The 21,766-nt window shown below is 40.5% G+C and overlaps 11 protein-coding genes across 11 annotated transcripts; 3 read left to right on the top strand and 8 right to left on the bottom strand.

Annotated features, from left to right (window-relative positions):
• Positions 1-646: 646 nt before the first annotated feature.
• FOA43_003549 (uncharacterized protein) lies at positions 647-1,792 on the top strand (the record flags this gene model as incomplete). The annotated part of the gene is made up of 1 exon (XM_038923800.1): positions 647-1,792. The coding sequence occupies one exon, from the start codon at positions 647-649 to the stop codon at positions 1,790-1,792; it is 1,146 nt and encodes a 381-aa protein (XP_038779728.1).
• Positions 1,793-2,019: 227 nt separating this feature from the next.
• Positions 2,020-2,580, bottom strand: FOA43_003550 (uncharacterized protein; the record flags this gene model as incomplete). Its single annotated transcript, XM_038923801.1, has 1 exon — positions 2,020-2,580. The coding sequence occupies one exon, from the start codon at positions 2,578-2,580 to the stop codon at positions 2,020-2,022; it is 561 nt and encodes a 186-aa protein (XP_038779729.1).
• Positions 2,581-3,351: 771 nt separating this feature from the next.
• Positions 3,352-4,566, bottom strand: FOA43_003551 (uncharacterized protein; the record flags this gene model as incomplete). The annotated part of the gene is made up of 1 exon (XM_038923802.1): positions 3,352-4,566. The coding sequence occupies one exon, from the start codon at positions 4,564-4,566 to the stop codon at positions 3,352-3,354; it is 1,215 nt and encodes a 404-aa protein (XP_038779730.1).
• Positions 4,567-5,079: 513 nt separating this feature from the next.
• Positions 5,080-5,958, bottom strand: FOA43_003552 (uncharacterized protein; the record flags this gene model as incomplete). Its single annotated transcript, XM_038923803.1, has 1 exon — positions 5,080-5,958. One exon carries the CDS (start codon positions 5,956-5,958, stop codon positions 5,080-5,082), a length of 879 nt encoding a protein of 292 aa, XP_038779731.1.
• Positions 5,959-6,237: 279 nt separating this feature from the next.
• On the top strand, positions 6,238-8,274 carry FOA43_003553 (uncharacterized protein; the record flags this gene model as incomplete). The annotated part of the gene is made up of 1 exon (XM_038923804.1): positions 6,238-8,274. One exon carries the CDS (start codon positions 6,238-6,240, stop codon positions 8,272-8,274), a length of 2,037 nt encoding a protein of 678 aa, XP_038779732.1.
• Positions 8,275-8,286: 12 nt separating this feature from the next.
• FOA43_003554 (uncharacterized protein) lies at positions 8,287-9,510 on the bottom strand (the record flags this gene model as incomplete). The annotated part of the gene is made up of 1 exon (XM_038923805.1): positions 8,287-9,510. The coding sequence occupies one exon, from the start codon at positions 9,508-9,510 to the stop codon at positions 8,287-8,289; it is 1,224 nt and encodes a 407-aa protein (XP_038779733.1).
• Positions 9,511-9,629: 119 nt separating this feature from the next.
• Positions 9,630-11,039, bottom strand: FOA43_003555 (uncharacterized protein; the record flags this gene model as incomplete). The annotated part of the gene is made up of 2 exons (XM_038923806.1): positions 9,630-10,963; positions 11,030-11,039. 2 exons carry the CDS (start codon positions 11,037-11,039, stop codon positions 9,630-9,632), a joined length of 1,344 nt encoding a protein of 447 aa, XP_038779734.1.
• Positions 11,040-12,166: 1,127 nt separating this feature from the next.
• On the top strand, positions 12,167-12,915 carry FOA43_003556 (uncharacterized protein; the record flags this gene model as incomplete). The annotated part of the gene is made up of 2 exons (XM_038923807.1): positions 12,167-12,170; positions 12,335-12,915. The coding sequence occupies 2 exons, from the start codon at positions 12,167-12,169 to the stop codon at positions 12,913-12,915; spliced, it is 585 nt and encodes a 194-aa protein (XP_038779735.1).
• An 855-nt stretch (positions 12,916-13,770) lies between these two features.
• Positions 13,771-16,071, bottom strand: FOA43_003557 (uncharacterized protein; the record flags this gene model as incomplete). The annotated part of the gene is made up of 1 exon (XM_038923808.1): positions 13,771-16,071. The coding sequence occupies one exon, from the start codon at positions 16,069-16,071 to the stop codon at positions 13,771-13,773; it is 2,301 nt and encodes a 766-aa protein (XP_038779736.1).
• A 508-nt stretch (positions 16,072-16,579) lies between these two features.
• Positions 16,580-19,903, bottom strand: FOA43_003558 (uncharacterized protein; the record flags this gene model as incomplete). The annotated part of the gene is made up of 1 exon (XM_038923809.1): positions 16,580-19,903. One exon carries the CDS (start codon positions 19,901-19,903, stop codon positions 16,580-16,582), a length of 3,324 nt encoding a protein of 1,107 aa, XP_038779737.1.
• Positions 19,904-20,957: 1,054 nt separating this feature from the next.
• Positions 20,958-21,689, bottom strand: FOA43_003559 (uncharacterized protein; the record flags this gene model as incomplete). Its single annotated transcript, XM_038923810.1, has 1 exon — positions 20,958-21,689. The coding sequence occupies one exon, from the start codon at positions 21,687-21,689 to the stop codon at positions 20,958-20,960; it is 732 nt and encodes a 243-aa protein (XP_038779738.1).
• Between the last annotated feature and the right edge of the window lie 77 nt (positions 21,690-21,766).

The raw sequence follows: 21,766 nt of genomic DNA on the forward strand, positions 1-21,766 counted from the left end.
TTGTTTGCGATGTTAGTGGGTACTGACCTTGGCTGGAACTGTTGTTTCTCTTAGTATTACGTAGTGTTCCTAACTATTTATGTACAACAAGGGAGATTTATTTATTATCTTTAGTGATCATTGAAAACGTTCTTGGTCTCCTTCATTAACTCATAAAACTGAATAATTTGATCATCGCTCATCTTATCGATCATCTCTTTTGGTATCTGATAAGTCTTCCAATTTTCATTAGTATTTTTCTTCACCATAGTAAGATATTCTTGCCAGGATGATAAAAATCCTACTATTTGTATGGGATTATCGATATTCTTATGTGCTCTGAATTCAGTCCTTACGTACTCATCACCCAGAGTTCTTTGTTCTTTAGGCAACTTGCAATGTGCTCTGAGAATCTCTCTATACAATTTCAAAGGAGGAAGCAAAACTGGCTTCTTTCTCCACGGCCGAGATGAATGTGCAATCCTCAATATAGAGCTTGCTTTCATTGATGAATGACAGAAAAGAGGACTCTGGCCTTCAACTGGCTCTTTACCCCGGATTAAAATATTTCCGTGAAGAAAAAAAAAACGCACAGTGAAAACAAATTGAACACAGTTCTCGGAGTTGTTCGTCTATCAATACATCATCATCATCTTTGCACTTATAAATGTTAGTCCTTGAACATACTTCAGACTGGGAAATACTAAGGTATTGCCAATCAAGAAATTATCCAACTTGGGGTCAACCGTTTACTCTAACTGATTATCAGGAAAGAGAGGAAATCAACTATAAACATGAACTCTGCGATATAATGAGAGATTACTCCAAGAAGAAGAAGGGAGTCTACTATTGGATTATGAGAGATTCTGAAGCAGATATTGAAAGGTCGTCCAATCCGAAGTTCCAAAACATTGTTTCTGCTTGTGAGATTCTCGTTAGAGACTCCTACTTTGTTGATGCTTCGTCGAATGACAAAACCGACATTCAGGAATGCTTGAGTGCTGTAATTGGATCTGTTTTTACCTTTCCGGAATATAGGTCTAGAGGATATGCTACTAAGATGTTGAAGCTATTAGTGGATAAAATGAAGATTCTCCTTGGTAATCCATACGACTTCTCTTTCCTATACAGTGAGGTTGGAGAGTTCTACTCAAAGTTTGGGTTCAAGAGCTACTATGAGCCTCTCTGTGTGATACAAGTAGGTTCTCATAGAACAAAAGTTAGTTACAAGTATACCGAATTAACCACGGATTTTCATGCACAAATGGAGCTCTATGACGAAAGGTTGAAACGGTTGATGAAAAAACATGCACAGAAGGAAAATAAACTTGTTGTCAGCTTGAAGCCGGAACAAAATATTATTGAGTGGTTCTTGAATCGTTCCAGGTTCAGTGCTCGGGCACTTAAGGGCTTTACAGATATCAGGACAAAGGAATTGGTATTTGGAGCTAAATTGGATACGGAAACAAATGATTTCATAATTTGGTTTGATGATTTCCGTGAAAATACTGCAGTAGTGCTGCTATTGTATGCCGACTCATTGGAAAACGTCAAGAAATTGGTGGATATCTGCAAGTTTCATATACCAAATGAGATGAATAAGATTATATTTTGGGAAACGGAATTGTATGATTTCGATAAAAGCGGAGAGTCCAGAAATGAAAAGGAGATTCAGACATTCGTCAAAGATCAGCTTGGATGCGAAACAGGACTAGAGAATGGCTCCCTAAGTGCATTAAGAATGCTTAAAGAGACAGTTAATTCACAGAGGGACACCATTTGGGAGGGAAATGGCAAATGGGCCTGGTTTTGAAAATTAGATACCTATAGAGAATATAAACACATGACAACATAAATGAGAAATGGGGATGAAAGAAGAAGAAACAGGGGGGATTTTGCAAATGGTTAGTAAAATCACCTGTTCTTTTCTACCAAATTGCCGACAAAGTAACCTCGGACAAAGTCAAACAATTTGGATGCAGAGATAATGCAATATGAACTGATTAGAAGAGGTTGATAGGAAAATCAAATAAGTGCAAACTATCGGATCTTAACAGTATGTATGCCTGAAATAAATTCATTTTCAGGCTTGAACCGAGACCAGGAGTCGGAAATATTTGTGGTCTTAATATAGACATTCTCAGGAGAAGACGACTCGGAAAGATCTTCATTTCTCACACCTGGTGAAAAAGAAAGAGAAGGTACTGGAGTGTGACAAGTCATTAAAGGAGGTGTAACAGCCTCTTCAATGTCAGAAATCTTTCGGAAATGACCAAAGTGGACAGGCCATCTCCATCTACCGAACAAGGCTCTCCGGAATACAAGTTGGTATAAGAAGGAGTAGACTATGCTCAGGACTATGATGGCAATAAAGTGCCTTAAAAATATACGCCACATGATGCCCTGAAGAGATGGCGAAGATGCTGTCACCTCTTCTTCATCGGCAAACTTGTACTGGAAGAGGCCTAGGCCTATGTCACTAATTGACTTAAAAGAACCTTGCTTAGCCTCTGGAGGCAGAACCAAAAAATGTTTCTTTAGATCTTTGTACAGATGCTCGCGAAGGAGTACGGAATCATAATCAGGAGATGGAATACCCATAGTTTAAGGGAGCTCAGCGGAATAGGAGAAGCTTACACGATGTCACAAAAACCAATCATCTTCTGATTTCTCCAAAACTGTGCAGCATTCAATCAATATATACCGTCAATTCTGTCCTTCTAAAAAAAAGTGAAAATAAAAAGAAATGGAAAATATAGCGCGGTAATCGGTAGGGGAAGAAAAACACTAGTCAGGTACCATTGCGATACGTCATTACTGAACTAATTATAAATAGAGAAATCTCGATGTGCGACTTATAAGGACGATTTAAAGGGGTGGGTCGCTTTGAGAGTAGGTGATTTAATTGTTAACTTGAAGATCACACCATCCACCTGACAGGAAGCATGGCTGAACCGACGACTGTATATCAAATTGAAGCTGGCAATAAAAGTTATTGGGATGGACATAAAACGGAACCACGGGACCGGACCACGGGACTGGCTTCAAGGGGACCTCAAAGAGTTCCTAGAGAGCCAGGCATGCAAATATTTCATCTCATTTAATCGAGGGACACGTGACTTAGACGCTAAAACGGCGTTAAGGGACGCGCAGCACATCAATTGTATACATTTTTCTAAAAGGAGTAGATTAAAAGTCAGGAATATAATTATTAAATGGTTCAAAGTATATGGGAAAGCAGAAGAAAAGAAAAGATAAAAGAGATGAAAATAGACGAAGATATGTAACGCAAGGTTTAAAATAAAAATAAAACTAGAATAAAAACTTAAGAAGAAAAAAATACGATACGATAAGACAAGCCCATTTGTCCATTTACTGTTGAGCACACTGAACACCAGGTTGACCTTCTTCTTCTTCATCCTCATCGTAATAGCCAGAGCCGTTGTGTCCTCTACGACCACTATGCTTGATAGGATCATAATCAACTAGCATGCAAGAATCATCAACTTCAACACCCCTTGGAACATTCAATTTCGGTCTAGGAGGAAGGATCTTCTCTAAATCCTTCAATTTCTCATCTGTAGCAAAGTGATCAGGAGGGAACTCAACAGTAAACTTGACAAACAAGTTACCATAATCTCCCATTTTTTGAATAGGCATACCTTTACCTTCAATCACTTTAACCTTATTTGGAGAAATGACCTCACCGGGAATCATCTCCAATTTCAAAAACTCTCCGTTTACATGTTTGAAACCAATTTCTCCTCCTGCCAAAGCCGTTAAAAGATCGATCTTAGCCTCATAGTAGAGGTCGTCGTTCTTTCTGGTAAACTTATCGTCGGGCTTCTGATCAACAACGAATATAACATCACCAGGAATAGTATCAGGGTATTGATCACTTTCTCCATGAAAAACAACCTTCTCACCAGCCTTCATACCAGGATTGATATGCACCTCCAATATCTTTCTTTCGTTATTGACCTTCTTACCCCTACAGACTTGACATCTGTCTTTAGACGGTATGATATCTCCCTCTCCGTTACACACATCACAGGTAGTCTGAAATCTTTGGATCATAGGTCCCATCTGTCTGGTGACAAACTTCATACCTGTACCGTTACAAGTGGAACACCTCTTCACGTTTTTGCCACCCTTACCGTCACATGATTTACAAAGCACAGTTCTGTTTAAGGCTAACTTGGCAGTTCTGCCCTTGTACAACTCTTGCAACGTGCAACTAATGGTATGTTTGATATCTTTGCCCTTCTTTGGTCCCTGAGGTTCCCTTTGACCTCCAAAGCCAAAGAATTGAGAAAAGATGTCAGATCCATCCATGCCTCCCATACCCCCCATTCCTCCACCGCTCAAACCTTCTTCACCAACTTGATCGTAGATCTGTCTCTTTCTTTCATCACTCAACACCTCGTAGGCACTTGTGATATCTTTGAATTTCTCTGCAGCCTCTGGAGATGAGTTCTTATCTGGGTGAAATTTAAGAGCCAGTTTTCTGTACGCCTTTTTCAGCTGAGATGGAGTGGCGTCTGGCGACACACCAAGGGTGTCATATAGTTTTGTCTCTGCAACCATTTTTTTTTCTGATTTTGTACGAGTCTATAAATGAAGTGACAAAGATGAGATGAAAAAAGAAAGTGGTTCACAGAAAAACCTTAAGGAATAACTATGATGCGTTTCACAAGATACAAAGAAATCGCTTGGTTGATATTTGATTTCACTTCACAAATTTATATATATTTTTTTTAGGATACTTTCGTTTTGGGAAATGGGCCTTAATTTTGCCCTAAAAAATTTTTCAGCTTCAAGTCGCCGAATGCTCTGGAATTTTACACCCTATTCGGTAGCCAGATATTGAGATTATGCTTGTAATATATTAGTAAAAGGATTCGGTAATCGTTGCTCATGTTAACATTTTTGATTATACAATTCTTTCGAATATCTGTGTTTTCCCCTTCTGTAGCCTTAGGATAACTATCAGTGTTTCTGATTCTTAAGCATGCATGCATTTTTCTGATCAGAGGTTCTGCACTGCCAGAGATCCGAGTTTCCCAATCGGGAAACTTTTCAGGGAGGGATTTACAAATCTTAGTTATTGCCCCGACCAGGTAGCGGTGGTAGCTCTCTGTTGATATCCGCAGTCACATTTTCTGATTTCATTGATGGCGGAGGTTTCCGGAGATGCTGCGAGGAGGATTTACCTCTGGAAGTGTATGTGTCGTAGGGGTTTGATGATGGGTAGTAAACGTTCTGGTGTGAGGATGCAGAGTTCATATCCGGCCTACCAATTTTGTGAGATTCCCGCGGCACCTCCTGGTGAGACACGTCCTGCCGAGCAGATTGCTGGGGCTCCACGCCTGGTCTCTTGACATAGTACGATACCTTTTGAATGAAAGAGTTACTCTGATTGTTGGGCCCAGTTTCATTAGGAAGAGAAGGCTCCTCGTTTCGAGATCTTGTGATCAACTCCTTCGAGAGGTATGTATGGATAATAGCAGCATTCCTAGTAGAGCAGCCATTTAACCAGGAGAAAAAAGAACCAATAATAGGAGGTAGTGTAATAAGTAGATCAAACAGAATATTGGCATGTAACTTGGCCTGTGTCTCCGTATCGAGGTCGAACTTCTGAATGGCCATCTTCACCAATTTAGCATGAACAAGATACATTAAATACGGGCCTATCACAGGAATGATAACCGCCAAAGGACCAAGTCCGCATCCGCAATCCACAGGATAACAGCCCATGAAGCATCTATCGTCAAGCCAGGCTCTCCTCTGGATCTTCTTCCAAGATTTTTGCTCTTTCTTAGTGGCATTGGACGGTAGCTTTAGTTTCTTCGTAGATCCATCAGGAAGTGTTTCTCTATATGGATCTTTAGTTTTGATTTGCTTTACTGCAATCTGGTTGAAATTGTCCAGCGCTTTGTCTGCTGCAAAGTCTTCCGCAAAACCTTTTAGCACATTCATCCTGTAACTTTATAGATGAAGTAGACTGTCCAAATCCAAATGTTACTATAGCAATTCGTAAATTCCGGGGCGATTTGAGTGGGCCCTTTGAAATTACCTGCTTTCAGTATTTTTTTTTTGAACTGGTAACCTTTTAGGCAGTGCGGCACAGTAAGATGCTAAAACAATGCGAAAGGAAGCTATTGATCTATTTTCAATTCTGACCATTTTTCATCTCTTATATTCTTTTGATTTTTCGTATACTTTTATTGTATATATAGACATATCTTAATTATCAGCATGTCAATCACTTTTGAAAATCTACCCAGAGACTATGAGAAACTACCAGTTCCTGTTTATATTCTTAAAGGTCGTTCCGCAGGTAGTAAGGGTAACTTGATCGGGGCAATTTCTGATAAATTTCCACCTCAGTACTACGAAGTTGTTGACGGCTACTTCAAGGCATATTTGCATCTTGGTCCCGGTACAAACAATATCACTTTAAAGCATATTGAAGGTAGCTTCGATAAGAGTGGTTACCCTGTACCAAAAGAGGGAGGTAAAACTTATAGTGAAACTAAGATCTTACTGACGTATGACCCGCTGACTCAGCAAGGTCAGTTTCAAATTCCAAAAATCCACCTTTGCGTTCTTCTCGGTAGGGACTCTAAAGGTATCTTTGACTGTCCTAAACAGACCATGTATCAGGGGAATGCATTAGATACTGCTGTTAAGAAACTGCGTGTGGCCGGGAGACTCATGCAGGCGTTCACTCTTGATGAAATGGCCAAGAACGGTGTCGGCAAGCGCTGCTTCCAATTTGTTGAAGAAACTATTCCTAGCACTGTAAGTCGTCAAGACGAGGCCAGCGGGACTAGCAGGAGCCAAATTAAAGTGCACGTTATTAGATCAAAGTACAGTGTTGCTGAAATTCAGGACATGAATTATGCTCAGCAGAATAAGCATGCCAAAGAGGCTGGTAAGCTATTTGAAATAGCCTTGGAATCTCTTCGTGACTCCGGAGGTGATTTTGCGGACTCTGCTACTAATCACACTCCAGCATTGGCTGCCGTGTTAATTTTGGATGCTCATTGGAGTAAAAAGAATGGTGTTATTCTTGGCCATGCTGCGCTAGGTGGTGGAACAGAGAGAATTAAACTTGCAATTTTTGGCTCACATGGGTTACATTCTTGGCCTATGGATTGGGAGTCAGTTTTCCGGAGCTTCACTGATTGTTCTCCATTATCCATTGACGAAGTTGCTAATGACTGCAATGAATGCAGTTGTAGATGGGAATGCCTCTGTGTTACTCTTGGCGCATTTATGCACGAGATCGGACATTCACTTGGCTGCCCCCACCAAGAGAATGGCGTCATGTTACGTGATTATGTGAGAATGGACCGAAAGTTCCTTTCGAAAGAAAGATATTGTATTCGTACCAAAAGATCAGAATGGGGACCTGTGTTTACCAAGGACGAGCCCGGTTGGAATCGATTGGATATTCTGAGGTTTTTGTACCATCCTGCCTTTAGTTTGATTCAGGATTTTAAGGACATCTCGTTCAAACCCTTACCCCTATTGGCGAATCAAGGTATGAAGACTCCCGCTAATACTGATGTGGGACCTAACTTTATTGCTCTTGATGGCGACACTTTGAATGTCCAATCAAGCACGGGAATCTATCTTGTCGAATGTCACATTGGTGAATGGTCCCGTCTTCACTATGAGTATATTCCTTCTTTCTACAACGGTATGGGTCCACAGAAATCTATTAAACTCAATTATAGCATTATGGAACAGCAATTGGCTCCTAAATGGCGCGGCAAGCCAATTAAATTAGAAGTTTTAACGGTAGGCTTCGGACAGAGGTCCATTGATAACTTAGGCAGCTACTTGGCATCACATTCGCAGGGAATTCAACTGGCCGATGGTCGTATTGGACGGAAAACTGATTTGTTCGGTAATAATGGAGGATCTCCAGTTCAAGCAATATTCCCTCCCCAAAGAAACATCACAAAAATTAGAATCACACATGGTATGGCTTTGGATGGCTTTGAAATTTACTTTGATGATAAAACTTTCGCCAAGTTTGGCAACTCAAAAAGCCATTACTCTGACTTCCCCTTTGGAGAAGGTGAACAATTGATAGGCGTCGCTATTCATTCTGGTGCATGGGTTGATGGTATCCAATTTATTACAGACAGACAAGCCAGCCCACTCTATGGAGGAAATGGAGGTTCCTTGCATAAATTCTTCTCTCCTGCCGGAACCAGCATTTTGGGATTTTATGGCTCCATGGGTAGTTGGTGCAATCAGATAGGTATTATTTATGGATAAAGAGTGTCCTGTCTAAAAATAGTTTCTTGCGGGCAGAGCTGAAGATGAACCCTCCGTTTGAATGCAATCAGGGATGAAACTATCCACACCGGATGGTGGTACTTGTAAACCTGCAGGTAGGTCACTAGATTTGAAAAGATACTTAGCCTGAATTTCAGAGGGCTCCACTATATGACTGAAACTGATTATCTCATTCATCTTACTGAACTTGAAATAGAGGATTTCCAGTAATCTCGATACCACGACAAGGATACTCTGATATAAAGGTGGGAAGTCCTTTGTGAACTGCCTGGAAAGATGCACTTTATCGTCCAATAGTTTACCCTCTTTTAATTTTCCTTTTGTATTGACTTGATTTTTCTTCTTCCATATTTTGAGCTTGCTTTTAATGGGGTTGTTCTCGACAGCATTTAAAAGTCCGTATTGTACCAGACCTAAGGCGATTCCAAGCTCATTATTCTTATAATACATGACGGCAGAGTAGTAACAGTAGATAATTTCCAGGAAATGAATATAGGTCAAGTATGAAGTCTGTCCAATGCTTCCAAGAACGGAATATTCATTATAGATGAAGATGATGATCTTTCTGTAAGTACCAACATTGCTGGGCAACTTATCAAATACACCAAATTGCGAGTCAACCTGATCAGAAGTTTGATACAAATTCTTCATGATAACGATAAACTGAGTGAGAATGGTATTACTGTGATATGCGTAGTTAATGTGAACCTTATGGCTTGCTGCAGGAGTGTCTTCCACTAATGGACGAAAACTGTTCAGTAAAGTGAAAGATAATTTGAGAAGATTGTGGGACTTCTTCCATTTATCATCAGTCATTTCGGCTCTTCGTTGTTTTGAGAGAGTGCCAAAAGTGATTTGATTAGCTAAAAGACATTCAGAAACCACGCAAACCATGATCTCATCGTAAACACTCCATTCGGAAGAGTCAGAAGTTCTTCGTTCATAATGATTCCATGGACAATTACCACCAGTCTTGAAAATCTGAATTGTTTTGGCAGTCTCCAAAAGAGATTTAAGGGTCTGAGACGAAGCATGATCATGCAGGGATGCCAATGTACAGAGTTGATTAATGTAATCGAAGATAATGTGAGTAGCATTCATCAGATGATCTTCAGAGATTGTGGCTCTAACATCCATAATGGAATCTGGAATACCAGGCAATAATGTATGCAGGTGAGTCTTTGGAGATGGAATATCTGAATCATGATATGCCATAGCGTTGTGAACCAGAAGAAGGTAGTGAAGGTTGTTATGAACGATCAGCTTCGCGGATAAGCTTACTCTATTATATTCAATACGTTTTTCTATTGAGTACTTTTTTTTTACACATTAGCTTATTTACCCTCATCAAAGACGGCATGGAAGGCCTGCTCCAAATCACCGATCAAATCATTGACATTCTCAATTCCCACAGAGCATCTCAACAAATCCTGAGTAACACCAGATGCGATCTTCTCCTCTGAACTCAACTGCTCATGAGTAGTAGTCCATGGGTTGATAATCAACGATTTAGAGTCACCAACGTTGGCCAAGTTACTCCAGATCTTCAAGTGATCGACCACTCTAGGTCCACTCTCTTTGAACTGGTCTCCCGATGGATTGGCCACTGATTTGACACCGAATGACAGAACGGCACCGTAACCGTTGTGGAGATACTTCTCAGCGTTCTCGTGGTAAGGATGGTCATCCAAGCCAGGATAGGAAACCCACGCCACATAGGGCGACTTCTTCAACCACTTGGCCAACGCAAGAGCATTCTCAGCATGCTTACTGCCTCTCAAAGCCAATGTTTCCAAGCCATTCAACATAAGGAAAGCAGCAAATGGAGACAATGTAGGTCCCAAATCTCTCATCAATTCAACTCTAACGTACGCAATGTAAGCCAAGTCACCGAATTTCTCATTCATGATCTCGCCGTGGTAACCAGTAGATGGCTCTGAGAACTGGGGATACCTCTCAGGGTAATCCGAGAACTTGAAGCCATTGTCCTTATTAACATCCTTGTAAATGACAATACCTCCGATGGCAGTACCGTGACCGTCGATCCACTTGGTAGCAGAATGGGTCACAACATCAGCGCCCAAATCCAATGGTGTACAGTAGTAACCACCAGCACCGAAAGTATTATCGACAATCACTGGTATACCTTCAGAGTGAGCCCAATCAATAACTGCCTTGAAATCAGGAACGTTGTACTTAGGATTGCCAATTGACTCCAAGTAAATTGCCTTGGTCTTTTCATCCACTAGTTTCTTCATCGAATCTAAGTCATCACCATCGGCAAATTTAGCAGTAATGTTGAACCACTTCTTGAAGTTTTTGAAGGCGTTGAATGTACCTCCATACAAATAACTTGAAGAGATAATATTATCACCACTCTGGGCACATGCCAAAACAGCCAAGGTCTGAGCAGAGACACCGGAAGAGGTAGCCACAGCTTGAGATCCATTTTCCAAGGAACTCATTCTCTTTTCAAAGATATCAGTGGTTGGATTGTTAATTCTTGCATAAATGAATCCTGGAACTCTCAATCCGAATAAATCGGCACCATTCTGAGAATCTTTAAACACATAAGAAGAAGTGGCATAGATAGGAACGGCTCTGGCTCTGTTAGCAGATTCTGGGTCTTCCTGTCCAGCTTGAACACATCTGGTCTGAAAATTTAAACCTAGAATAAAAGAGGTATGTTAGTAAAAATATAAGGCGACATTCTGAAGGGATTAAAGAAACTCACTTTTTGACATCTTAGGAAATTGAATAGGAGCAAGTTTTCTATAAACTGGTAATTCTATAGTTAAAACTTTGTACTAAAAGAAGAAATGCAGAATTACTGTTCTGTCTGCGGTTGGATTTTCTTCCTTTTATATTTGTTATACATCATGGTATTTTATGAATTGCAAGGTCGAAATCGAAAGATGGCATCCGATTGTCAAAATAGAAGAAAATTACCAAATTTCACGTGACTAAGGCTTTGTGCTAAACGATTTCGCAGGAAACAGCTCCGGTACCGGTGAGCCATTGTTGAATTGTTTGGGGGATCGGCGATATTATGTATTCATGGATAATCAGTACTTTCATTTTTAGCGGAGCCTACAAGATCTGCACAACGATCATTTGAATAGTTTGCAAATGGGCAGTCCATATTAGCAACATTTTTTTTTAACAAGATCAAGGCTCGTTATCATCCTTCATTTTAGTGGGAAAGGCGCTAAATATGATTGATGAATGCCGAGGAAAGTAATGTGCATAAATCTCCGCAGAGAATTTCCGTTATCGGGAAAAATTATGTTTAGTTTCCGCATATGGAAATTTTCTCGACTGCCCCAGTTTATGGAGAAATGAACCACCAAATGCTCTCTTTCAGTCCGATAATTCAAGGGAGAAATGAACCGGCAACGAACTGCTAAATGGAAATAAACATCAATTTTGGCAGACTTATTTTCCGCAATGGTTATTATTATGCGCCTCTCTCTACTTTTTGATGCCATTCCTTTTACGAGAATTTAGGCTTCTATGCGAGGATCCCCCGCGACAAGATTTAACGTTGTGAAGGGATTGATACGTTGATCGGGATCTCCCGTTGTTCAATTTAAAGTTTGTACCTAATTCTCTATTCTTAATACAATAATGGTTGCCTTATCTTCAGCTATTACTAACTCCCACTTCATCCAAACGGCTCTAGCAGTCTGTATAACCGGGCTTTCAAGTAAGCTTCTATCTCAGCGGGGAACCTTGAATAATCTATCAGAAGCATTATCCGAAACTTATCTTCAACTCAACGGAACAGAGGTCAATGTTGATCTTTCCTGGCAAAAAACCGTCTCTTCCTTGGCCGCTTCCGTATTGAGTGTCTCATCCAATTCCGTAAACTATGCGTTACCTTCTATTTCGTCCTTTTTCTCTGGGACGATTCAAGAGGTACCAAAGCATTTGACAGATAACTCAGTCGTTCAGGTCGTCTATGGAACTTCTCTAGAAAATTCAATTCTTTCGTTGTCCAAAATCCAGACCACATATACGATATCTTTAAGTTCTGCAGAAATCATTTCACTTGCATTCGGGCTTACAAACCTTATCATCCTCTCGGGATCTTATGCGTCTCAATCCTGTGATAACATTAACTCTTTGATTCAAACTTATAATCTCAGTTCCGTAACTGATCAAGATTACACAAGCACCTTCTATGAAATTAATCAGTCGGATAATAGTACTTACGAGACGTGGGAGGATCTCATAGAAACCTATGAGAAGTTGAACCTGACCATTCCAACTTCTATTAACCCCAATAATTTGACTACAAGTTTACTTCAAACCCAAATGTTGCTTGGCGTTTCTTCCAACTGTAGATTGAAGAAAGCAACTTTAGGTCTAAGTACAATAATGCTTCTCACTTATGTCTTGACTTCAGGCTTTACTGCTGTCGGCGGAATCAAATTTTATAATAGCTACAAGAGAACACAGAGGTTAATAGCAGAAGAGCAGATTCCAGGAAACTTAGAAAAGGCAGGAATTTGTTTGATCTATTCTCATAAATGGTGTTTTCCTGAAATCAGAGCTTTAAATGATATCTTAACAGAAGAGGATATGGATTCAATTGACCAAGTCGATACAGAGCCATAACTTAATGAATCAATGATTTCATTTCCTTTTATAAAACTTATAGCAAAGAGAAAACAGCAAAAAAAACCTTACAGGAGTCAGAGACCAAGTGTGAGAGTAGTAGTGGTAGTGACGTACCGAATACAGGGATCATACTTCGTTAGCAATGAGAAGGTACTCTTTATAAGAGGACTTGATGTTGTAGAAATATCTGTAGTGACAGCAGAGCCCCCAGAACTGGATGTCACAACAAGTGAGATATCATTGGTGAAAGAGACGATGGAAGTTTTCACAGTCGATGAAGTAGTTAGAAGTTCAATACCTGAACTTGATTGACGAGATGTAGAAGAAGTAGCAGTTGAAGAAGCAGCAATTGAAGAGGTAACAGTCTTCTTTACAGTACTAGCGTCAGTTTGAGTAACTTCCGGACTTGATTTACTGGAGATAGAGGATTCAAGAGTTGGCTCCCCAGTAGAAATCTCGGAAGTTGATTCCGTGTTGGTATTCAAAGTTCCCTGTAATGAAGATGGAGTTGTGATCAAGCTGCCTTCATCAAAATCAGTGTTAAACTGTAGATAAAGTCAGTATAAATAAAGAATTATCAACAATTCCCGATACTTACCCTTGTCGTGTAACCGGCCGAAGAACTGGCCAAAGATCCTGCAGCTAGGATACAAAAAAAGATGCTTCTGATCATGGTTATAATATCAAAAAGTAGAGAAAAGGAAGAAAAGATAGAGAAGGCAAGACAGATGAAGGGGGGATTTATCCTCCTTTATATAGAATGCACACACTGTCCGAATTAGGATATTATTTAAAACGAATCCATGCCCCCTGCCATTTTTAGCGAATACCCCCTAAAAGGCCTGTATTAAACTAAGACTTATATTTTTCCATAGAGATATGCGCATCCTTAAGAGCTTTATCAATGTCTTTGAGAATATAACTCCACCTTGCACCTTTTTGAGTACTTTCCGTATCGTCGGAATTATCTTTCATATCATTAACTTCTTGCCGAACATTCTCTTCCTCTTCCTCAATATCCTCATCTTTGCCATCGTCCTCATTCTCTTCATCGCTACTCCTTTCAAAGTCACTATCGTCAAATTCCAAACCACAATGAGAACAAATAGCTTCCATGACATCCTCCCAATTGATTAATTTGATCACGTCGGGCCCACCCTTTACATCATTGGCTGAATTCACCTCAATAAGAACTGAATCAGAATCATCCGGAGGTTCATATTCGTTCAATGAGGCACTCGAAATAACTACCAACGTGGCTGCAGTCATTTTCTGCAAGTACCGCTTGGATACCAAGTCAACGGTTTCAATTTCTTCTCCTTGACTCCTATTAAATGATTCTGAACTCACCTGCTTCTGATACCTGCCAATTCTTTCTAACAGTAATCCATCCTTACCAAAACACTCTTCGTCTGTTAGATGATATGTACTAATAACAGAGCTTTGAACTGTAAAATTGTCCGTTGAACATAGGACTAAGGTAACGTCAATTTTAACTAACAACAAACTCTTGAGAATATTTGTTATCGACACCAGAAAGCTTGGATTCGCATTTGCATTGTCATTGTTCAATATGATCAACATATTATCAGGCTTCTTGCGAAAAACAAGAGATTTCAATGCTGACTCGTAAAACCTTGAGTTAACTCGTGGCTTGTCAATATTTCTTTCGGCAGTTATAGAAGGCACATCAGTTGGCACATTGACAAACTCATTGAATTCGTCTTCCTTGATGGTTGAAGTCAATAGGTGAGCAGTGAATTTACAGCTGGTATTCATCAATGCGGATATCCACTTTTCCAATATATCAGGTTTAACTGAGCTGAAAAACAACCCTGGTTCACTTTCCTTGGGGACACGAATCGATACACACCAACGAGACGGGGTTTCTACAATCATTAAAGGAGTTATCTGGACAAGTCTGAACAGATGCTTCTTACAGCTCACTATTATCAAAATATGCTCAAAGAGATAGCAATAAAATTGAGACCATTCTTTGGCATCGTGGCTTAAAGACATCTTATCAAAGAGCCTAAGGTTTCCAAAAGAAGACATAAGGGTACTCGACAAATGAACCTCTTCGTTACCTTCACAAACGTGTATTACTTTGAGCTCGGACAATTGCTCTAGCTCTTTAATAAATTTCCCTCGGAGTGATTCAATAGTATAATTCGAAGTCCACCCAAAAAGACTAAAATCAGGAGATGACGGAGATACTGCTGAAGCGGAGGAAAACGTGGAAAGGTTAGCAGTAATCGAAGAGCCGCGTGAATGCTTCTTCACATGGCGCTTTGGAGAGCGTCTGGGAATATGCGATGGGGAAAATTGACAAGGGTGTAGTTGCGGTTGAAGTTTTGGCTGTAATTGTAAATCTGGCAAGACAAAATTTGTTCTGGAATTCAGCAACACTGCAGTAGAGAGTTCAGAAGAAGTATCAGGACCTAAAGGCACAGCCTTCTGTTTAGGGTCGCATGCAGGGCAGTCGGGAAAGGAAATGGTATGATGGTCTTCGGAAAAGTTTTCTGTTATTTGCATTTGAAGTAATATGCATTGCTCATGAGTATGATGACCACATTTTAGCTCGATAATCTTCTCTCCAGAGTCCCTTGATAGGGTGCTTTGTAAGGGTAAATTACAAAAAATGCAATCCTGTTCTATTGAAGAACCGCGCTTCCTTCTAGCACGTCTATTTGGTGTTGGTGAAGCAGACAGAGAAGAATACGAGTGGTTGTGAGGTGGAGGGGTATGCGATGGCGACTGACTGCCACCCATACTGGTTGGTAAACTGGTGAGCTGAGCTATGTGAACCGGCGTATCTGTAATGGATATCTTCTTTTTCGGCTGGTGGGAAGTTTTGGAATGGAGCATCTTCAATTTACGTTTGAAATCATTGATTCTCTTAACGTAAGAGTCCAGAGGGCTTGAGGTACCAGCAACGGGATCAGACGACGATTCACCGTTTATTGGAGGAAGAGGAGCAGAACGGTGCTTACCACCAATCTTTATTCCGGTCAATTTTTGGGGAGAAGCTTTGCATTTGCCGAGGAACTCCTTCTCAAGAGAAAATGTTAGATCCTTCAAAGTGCTGGAATCTAGAAGGCCATATGATTTGAGCACAAGATCTTCTTGCGAGGATCTAAGTTTGGATCCCATATACGAAGGATCGAATGGAGGACAAACAGAGAAAAAAGGGGTATCAATGTAAAGAGACAACCAGCCTCACATCCCTATGAGGCTTTGTCCCGATGTTTCATATTTCATTTCTCACTACGAAGCATACTGCCTCAGCTTCACATGCTGGCCACGGGATTACGCGCGAAACCGAAACTTCTGACGTAACTGTTATGTAAGATTCTGGAGAGGAAAATTTGAAATTTCCAAATTCGTTCGGGCGATGAGATTGCTTTATTCAAGGGCTTTACATAAACGGTAATTCCTAGGTGTGAATACATGGTATTCCGTAATATATAATTGACGGGGTCACAAATATGTGCTACGAATATATAAAAGATGGGACTTTTCTAGTTTGAGGATCCTTTTTTCTTCTCCATCTAATTTAATTTTTTCAGGATTATGAAGAAATATATGGGATTTGAATTCCAACAAGGAGATACATAAAATGAAGTTATAAAAGACTAAAGATGGAAACCATTAGGCAGGCTCACTTTGAGCAGTCAGATGATGATCTCTCTACCAGCTCGTTAGAGTTTGTAGTCACTGTGGTGACGCTATCGTTTCGCACAAATTCCGCTGCGTCGCTTCTTGCAGGTGCTGCGTTAACAGAGTTGTGATTTCCAGGTGATGATGCATAATTGAAATTAAACGGATTCTGGACAAAGAATGGATCATTGAGGTCGAATCCCAACAGAGGGTCGATAGTGAATGTCTGCGTGGGCGGAGTAGAATTAGTGACATGGGTTACCGGTTCCTGCTGTTCCTCAGACTCTGCTTTCTGGTGCTGCTGCTGCTGGGCCGGGGGTGGAAAAAACTGCTGCACTGGATTATAGTAATCCATATTGTAATTAGACAACGATATCTGTGAAAGAGATGCCGAATTGTTATTCAAGTAGCTCTGAACTGGCTGTGATACCAGAAATCCTGATGGCTTGGCATTAATGACGCCAACCACACTAGAACCATCACCACTTTGAGAAGCTACTACAGTTTCGTTTGAAGGGCCTGAACTGCTGGGTCCACCAGTGGCGGTTGCGCCAGCGTCAACTGTAGGCGCAGATATTGCAATCGATCTGGAAAGCTTATTGCGAATATCATCAGGAACATTGTGAACCAGCAAATCAGGAAACATTGGCATGGGTTGCATGTTACCGTTACCCGCAGCATTCGGTGAATTTGCCAAAGAATTGATCTGGAACATGGAATTCAAGCTTAGAGGAGTCCTTAATGAAGTTGCAGAATCAGCACCTTCAGAAAAGTTTGGAATTGCGTTTTGAAGCTGACGTTCCTTCTCCTGCTGCAGCCTCTCATGCTGAATTTTGTAGGTACCCGGATGGACAACCATGCTTTTGTTACCCTCGGGCAGTGGAGGAAGTGTAGTACTTTTAGGAATCTGCTGCTCCTTCTCTAAGTACGTTTTGAAGAAGTTGTCGCACATATCGTTGATATACTGAATAATGCGGATCACATTCGGTCTCCAGTGTTTAGGACCTACGGTGTCAAACAACTTGATTAACCGTTGACGAATCATACCTATTTCATTGTAATATGCAGACAATTTGGCATACCCTAGATGCATCAATGTATATGTGACAACAAAAGTCTGGTATAAGAACACATAGAAGAATGGATAAACCCTTTGGAACGAAGCCTCAGCAAACTTCTTTAACATCAACTCCACCAAATCCTGGGTATGCTCAAGAACTTTCAAAATTGAGTCTAGACAACTCTCAAGCGACTTTGTGTATTTAGACATGAAATGCTGATGGAACTTGGCCCTATTACCATAGAGCATAATCAAATCACACAAAGTATCTGCATCTTCCAGAATTAAACACCAAGGTTCTTCTTCGTTTTGAAGTGGGCACGGCCTAAGAATAGTAAATCTGATGTCCAGCGGACAGTCAACAAGAAGCTTTGAAAGATCCATTTGACTTACTGAATTCGATTTCTTCCCTAACCAGTTGCTCTGAACGCCAACATCAGCTGACGAGATAGCCCTTTTAGTACCAGTCTCCGCATCTCTATCTGCTTCCTTACCATGACTACGGTGAAAATGGTGGTGATGGTTATGATGATCTTTATCATCAGCATCATCAGCGCCACTATCATGATCGTGTAAATCATTTGCTGGATTGCCACCTAGAGACTTGTCAATCACAGGAAGTGTGATGAAACTTGGCTTGGTAATATCTCTGGATCTCATGTTCCTCATGATCCTGGTGTCTATTAGAATTTTTTCATAGATGAGAACTTCATTCACAAAACTTTCATCTATATCCAGAACGGTATCAAGATCGATAGGGATCTTGTAGGAATCAATCAAAATATTTGTTGACTTCTTGACCAAATCTGCGAGAGCGATTTTGTAGTTTAATCTGATCTCATAGTTTTTCAACAAGGGTTGAAAATTGAATGTCACAGGATTAGGACGTCCCAAGACCGAACATAGAGTTGCCGAAATAAAATTGATGATGAGCCAGAGAGAAGTTTTAGGGTTCTTCTTGATCACATCACCAGATTTCTCGTGCTGTTCCGCCTTCAAAGTCTTCACAATCGATTCATCATACACATGAAGTCCCAAAGAGTAAGCAGAACTTACCAAACGAAACAGTAAGCTCCATGACTTCTCAATCTGGTCATTGAAGAACAAGTCCTCACACTCCAAGACATAAGCACGCAAGCTGGTAGTCGTTTCAATTTGAATACCTCTCTTCAAGTTCTTGTACTGCTTGTATAGCGACTCTCTATTCTTCTCGTAACTAATGCCGTACTTGTACAGCAAGGGATCATTTGCAGGTAAGGATCTCAGAGTTACGATTATGATTATGATGGAAAGCAAAAGCTTGTCATCGTCATTTTTATTCCACTCCGTAATAGAATCGTAGTGGGCAAACAATTCAAGCAAGGGTATTGGCGATATAAAGTTCACATAGTGAACCTTTAAGTGAAAAAACTTCTTCAATAAGGCGATAATGGCTTCGACATTTTCCTTCTTGGCAATCTGCTTAGCCTTGGCAGAATTGGCCTTGGGATGAACAAGCACAGGAAGATTTCGCTTCTGTTTTATCTGTCGCTTAACCTTGATAAAATCATCAAATTCTGATATTTCATCCTTAGTCATCGAGGAAGAAATCATATACCTTGTCGAGTTCGGACCATAATAAATCGAAGAGGGTTTCACCACTTTCTCGAAATTGTCATGTTGCTCGGGTTTACCATCATCCTCAATATCGTCGTCTATATCATCGTCACTGGAATCGTCACAATCTATTTGAGAAGATATGATCTTCTTCAGCTTGGTTCTTTGGCGTTTATTTTTTAATCGAAGGTCTCTGATTTTCAGTTTCAGTCCTTCATTCTCCTTATTCAACTTCTGTATGAGAGGAACGGTGGATTCCGGAGTAAGCTGGCCCAAATTGTGGAGACCTTCGAGTTGCAACACGGTGCTGGTCTCCTCAATTTTAGGACGCTTGATACCATTAGAACCAAACATGCTGTTAGACTCCTCCATGCTTATAAGCTCTCTAGGTCTAGTTATTCCATGCGGGGAATCACTTGAAGAAGAGGAATTAGAACTTGGGGCCGTTAGGAGACCGTTTGGAAGAGGTACTGAACCGTCCAGAAGTGCCTTGTCATCTCCTAAAGGTGCGACCGCAACGTCGTCCATCACTAACTGCTCGACTTTAATCGATCGGAATTTAGGGGGATACTCACAATGCCTATCTTTAACGGTGCACTGATTGCAAGGTACCATCTTGTTGCATTTGATCTTCCGACGGCGACATTCCATACAGCTGATCGGCATCATACTTATAAAATTTCAAAAAGATCAAGAGCTCGGTTATTTACTGACCTGAATGACACGCGTTGAAACGATGGGTCCGGTCGTATGATATGATACGATATTACTATGTAGTAGACTGCTTGATAGTGGATAAAACTGGAAAAGCTGCCCGAATGATATACGTATAAAGTCTGAGTAAAAAGATGAATAAATTAATGAGTCGTCATTCGAAGAAAAAACGACAGCCAGCTTTTCTTCCTGCATTTTCTGAAGGCAGAGGCAAGAAAAGGGAAAAGAACGAAACAAAAAAAAGACAATGGAAAACGTTGCGTTTTTACCTAACTTAAGACGTTTCCCCACTGCGGGTCTTAGTGACCTTACGAGCATTTCTTTTTCTTGGGAGATTAAAACAGAGAATGACGGAGATGATTAGCGATATGTAGAAAACTGATGAAAACTATTAATATTATGGAGTTAGTTAAGTCTGTACTGAGAGCTTTATCTGATATTATTGCTCTTATAATTATGGTTATGTACTCTTTCAGGCGGGCAGGTTCCATATCCCTTTTGTTTTCAAACTTGGACTGGAAATTGTACTCATAACAGTGAAAGTGTAAACTTGTGCCCCAACCGAAGATTCCAATAAAGAATGGCGCAGTGGTGCCTTGTGGAGGACCTTTCCGACTGGCTTGTTTGCCCTTAGTCGGATCTATATGGCTGTGTTTCCCCGTGGGGATATGCATTGTTATAAATATAATGAACACCCGGCGGCGGTCATCTCTTTTCCGCCCATAATACACAAATCTTTACACCAGTTATTCCGAGGTGGTCCAAATCTGTCCCGGGCGATGTCATTCAGCTGCTGAAAAAGTATCCATCGAATCCGGTAGCCAACTTGGGAGTATTAGAGCACTGCAGCTGACTGTCAAAATTTAAGAATGGAAGGAATCATGAGCGAAGTTAGTCACATAATTAGTCGCGTCGGCTTAATTTCTGAAGTATGAACAGCCTGTATATGCAAGTTTCGTATTGTGTCTGTTTTTACGCAGTACTTTAGTAAATCAACATGCAATCTTAATTAATGACTATCTTTATACATGTTCAAAAGGTACAAATTATTCACCTCAAAACTCGAAAACTCTATAAAATAGTTGAAGACAACTTCATAGTCGTAAGGGCCTCTGGGAGGCAGCTCTTCACCTTTAATGAGTTTATACTTGATTCTAAACATACCGTTGCAAAAATCAAGCACTCCCTCACCCTGGGAGCCTGTAGCTTTTAAACGCGTATCCATGCAAAATATTCTAAGCGGTATTTCATCTCGTTCCATTTTCAAGTACATTCCAAAATGAAGCTGAATGTACTTGGAGTCTTCGCCAACTAGAAGATGAATTTTATGCGTGTGTCCATCATCTCCCTCATATTTATCGAACACCTCGCTTCTTAGCGGGTCACGACTCCCGTTCAAATCTCCAATTTCAAAGAAACTTACGTAATGACTGGTGTTTCTAGAAGACGTCTCAAACAAATAGGCGGACTTTGAAGTCGGTGATATCTTTGCTTTTTCCTTCACCACACATTTAGCATCGTAGAGCTCCGCATGCATCTCTTCATGCTGAGGAGAAAATATGCTGATATAGAAATCTCCCTCATACAATAGTTTTAAAAGTTTTGCTCTTATGGAATAGATGCTCAGCGACTCGAGTTCCCGACTTACTCTTTGAAGTTGTAGTAGTATTAAGGGATCACATTGTTCCAACACCTCGAGCTGGAGTTCTTTAGGAAGCGACTGAAAATTATCAAAAGACATATATATCTGCTCTAAAACAACTTTAACATGATTAGAAAAGGAGAAAAGAAGACCTTAAGTAAGCTTTAATCTTCGGC

The sequence above is a fragment of the Brettanomyces nanus genome, chromosome 4, assembly GCF_011074865.1.
Source record: "Brettanomyces nanus chromosome 4, complete sequence".
NCBI classification, from domain to species: domain Eukaryota; kingdom Fungi; phylum Ascomycota; class Pichiomycetes; order Pichiales; family Pichiaceae; genus Brettanomyces; species Brettanomyces nanus.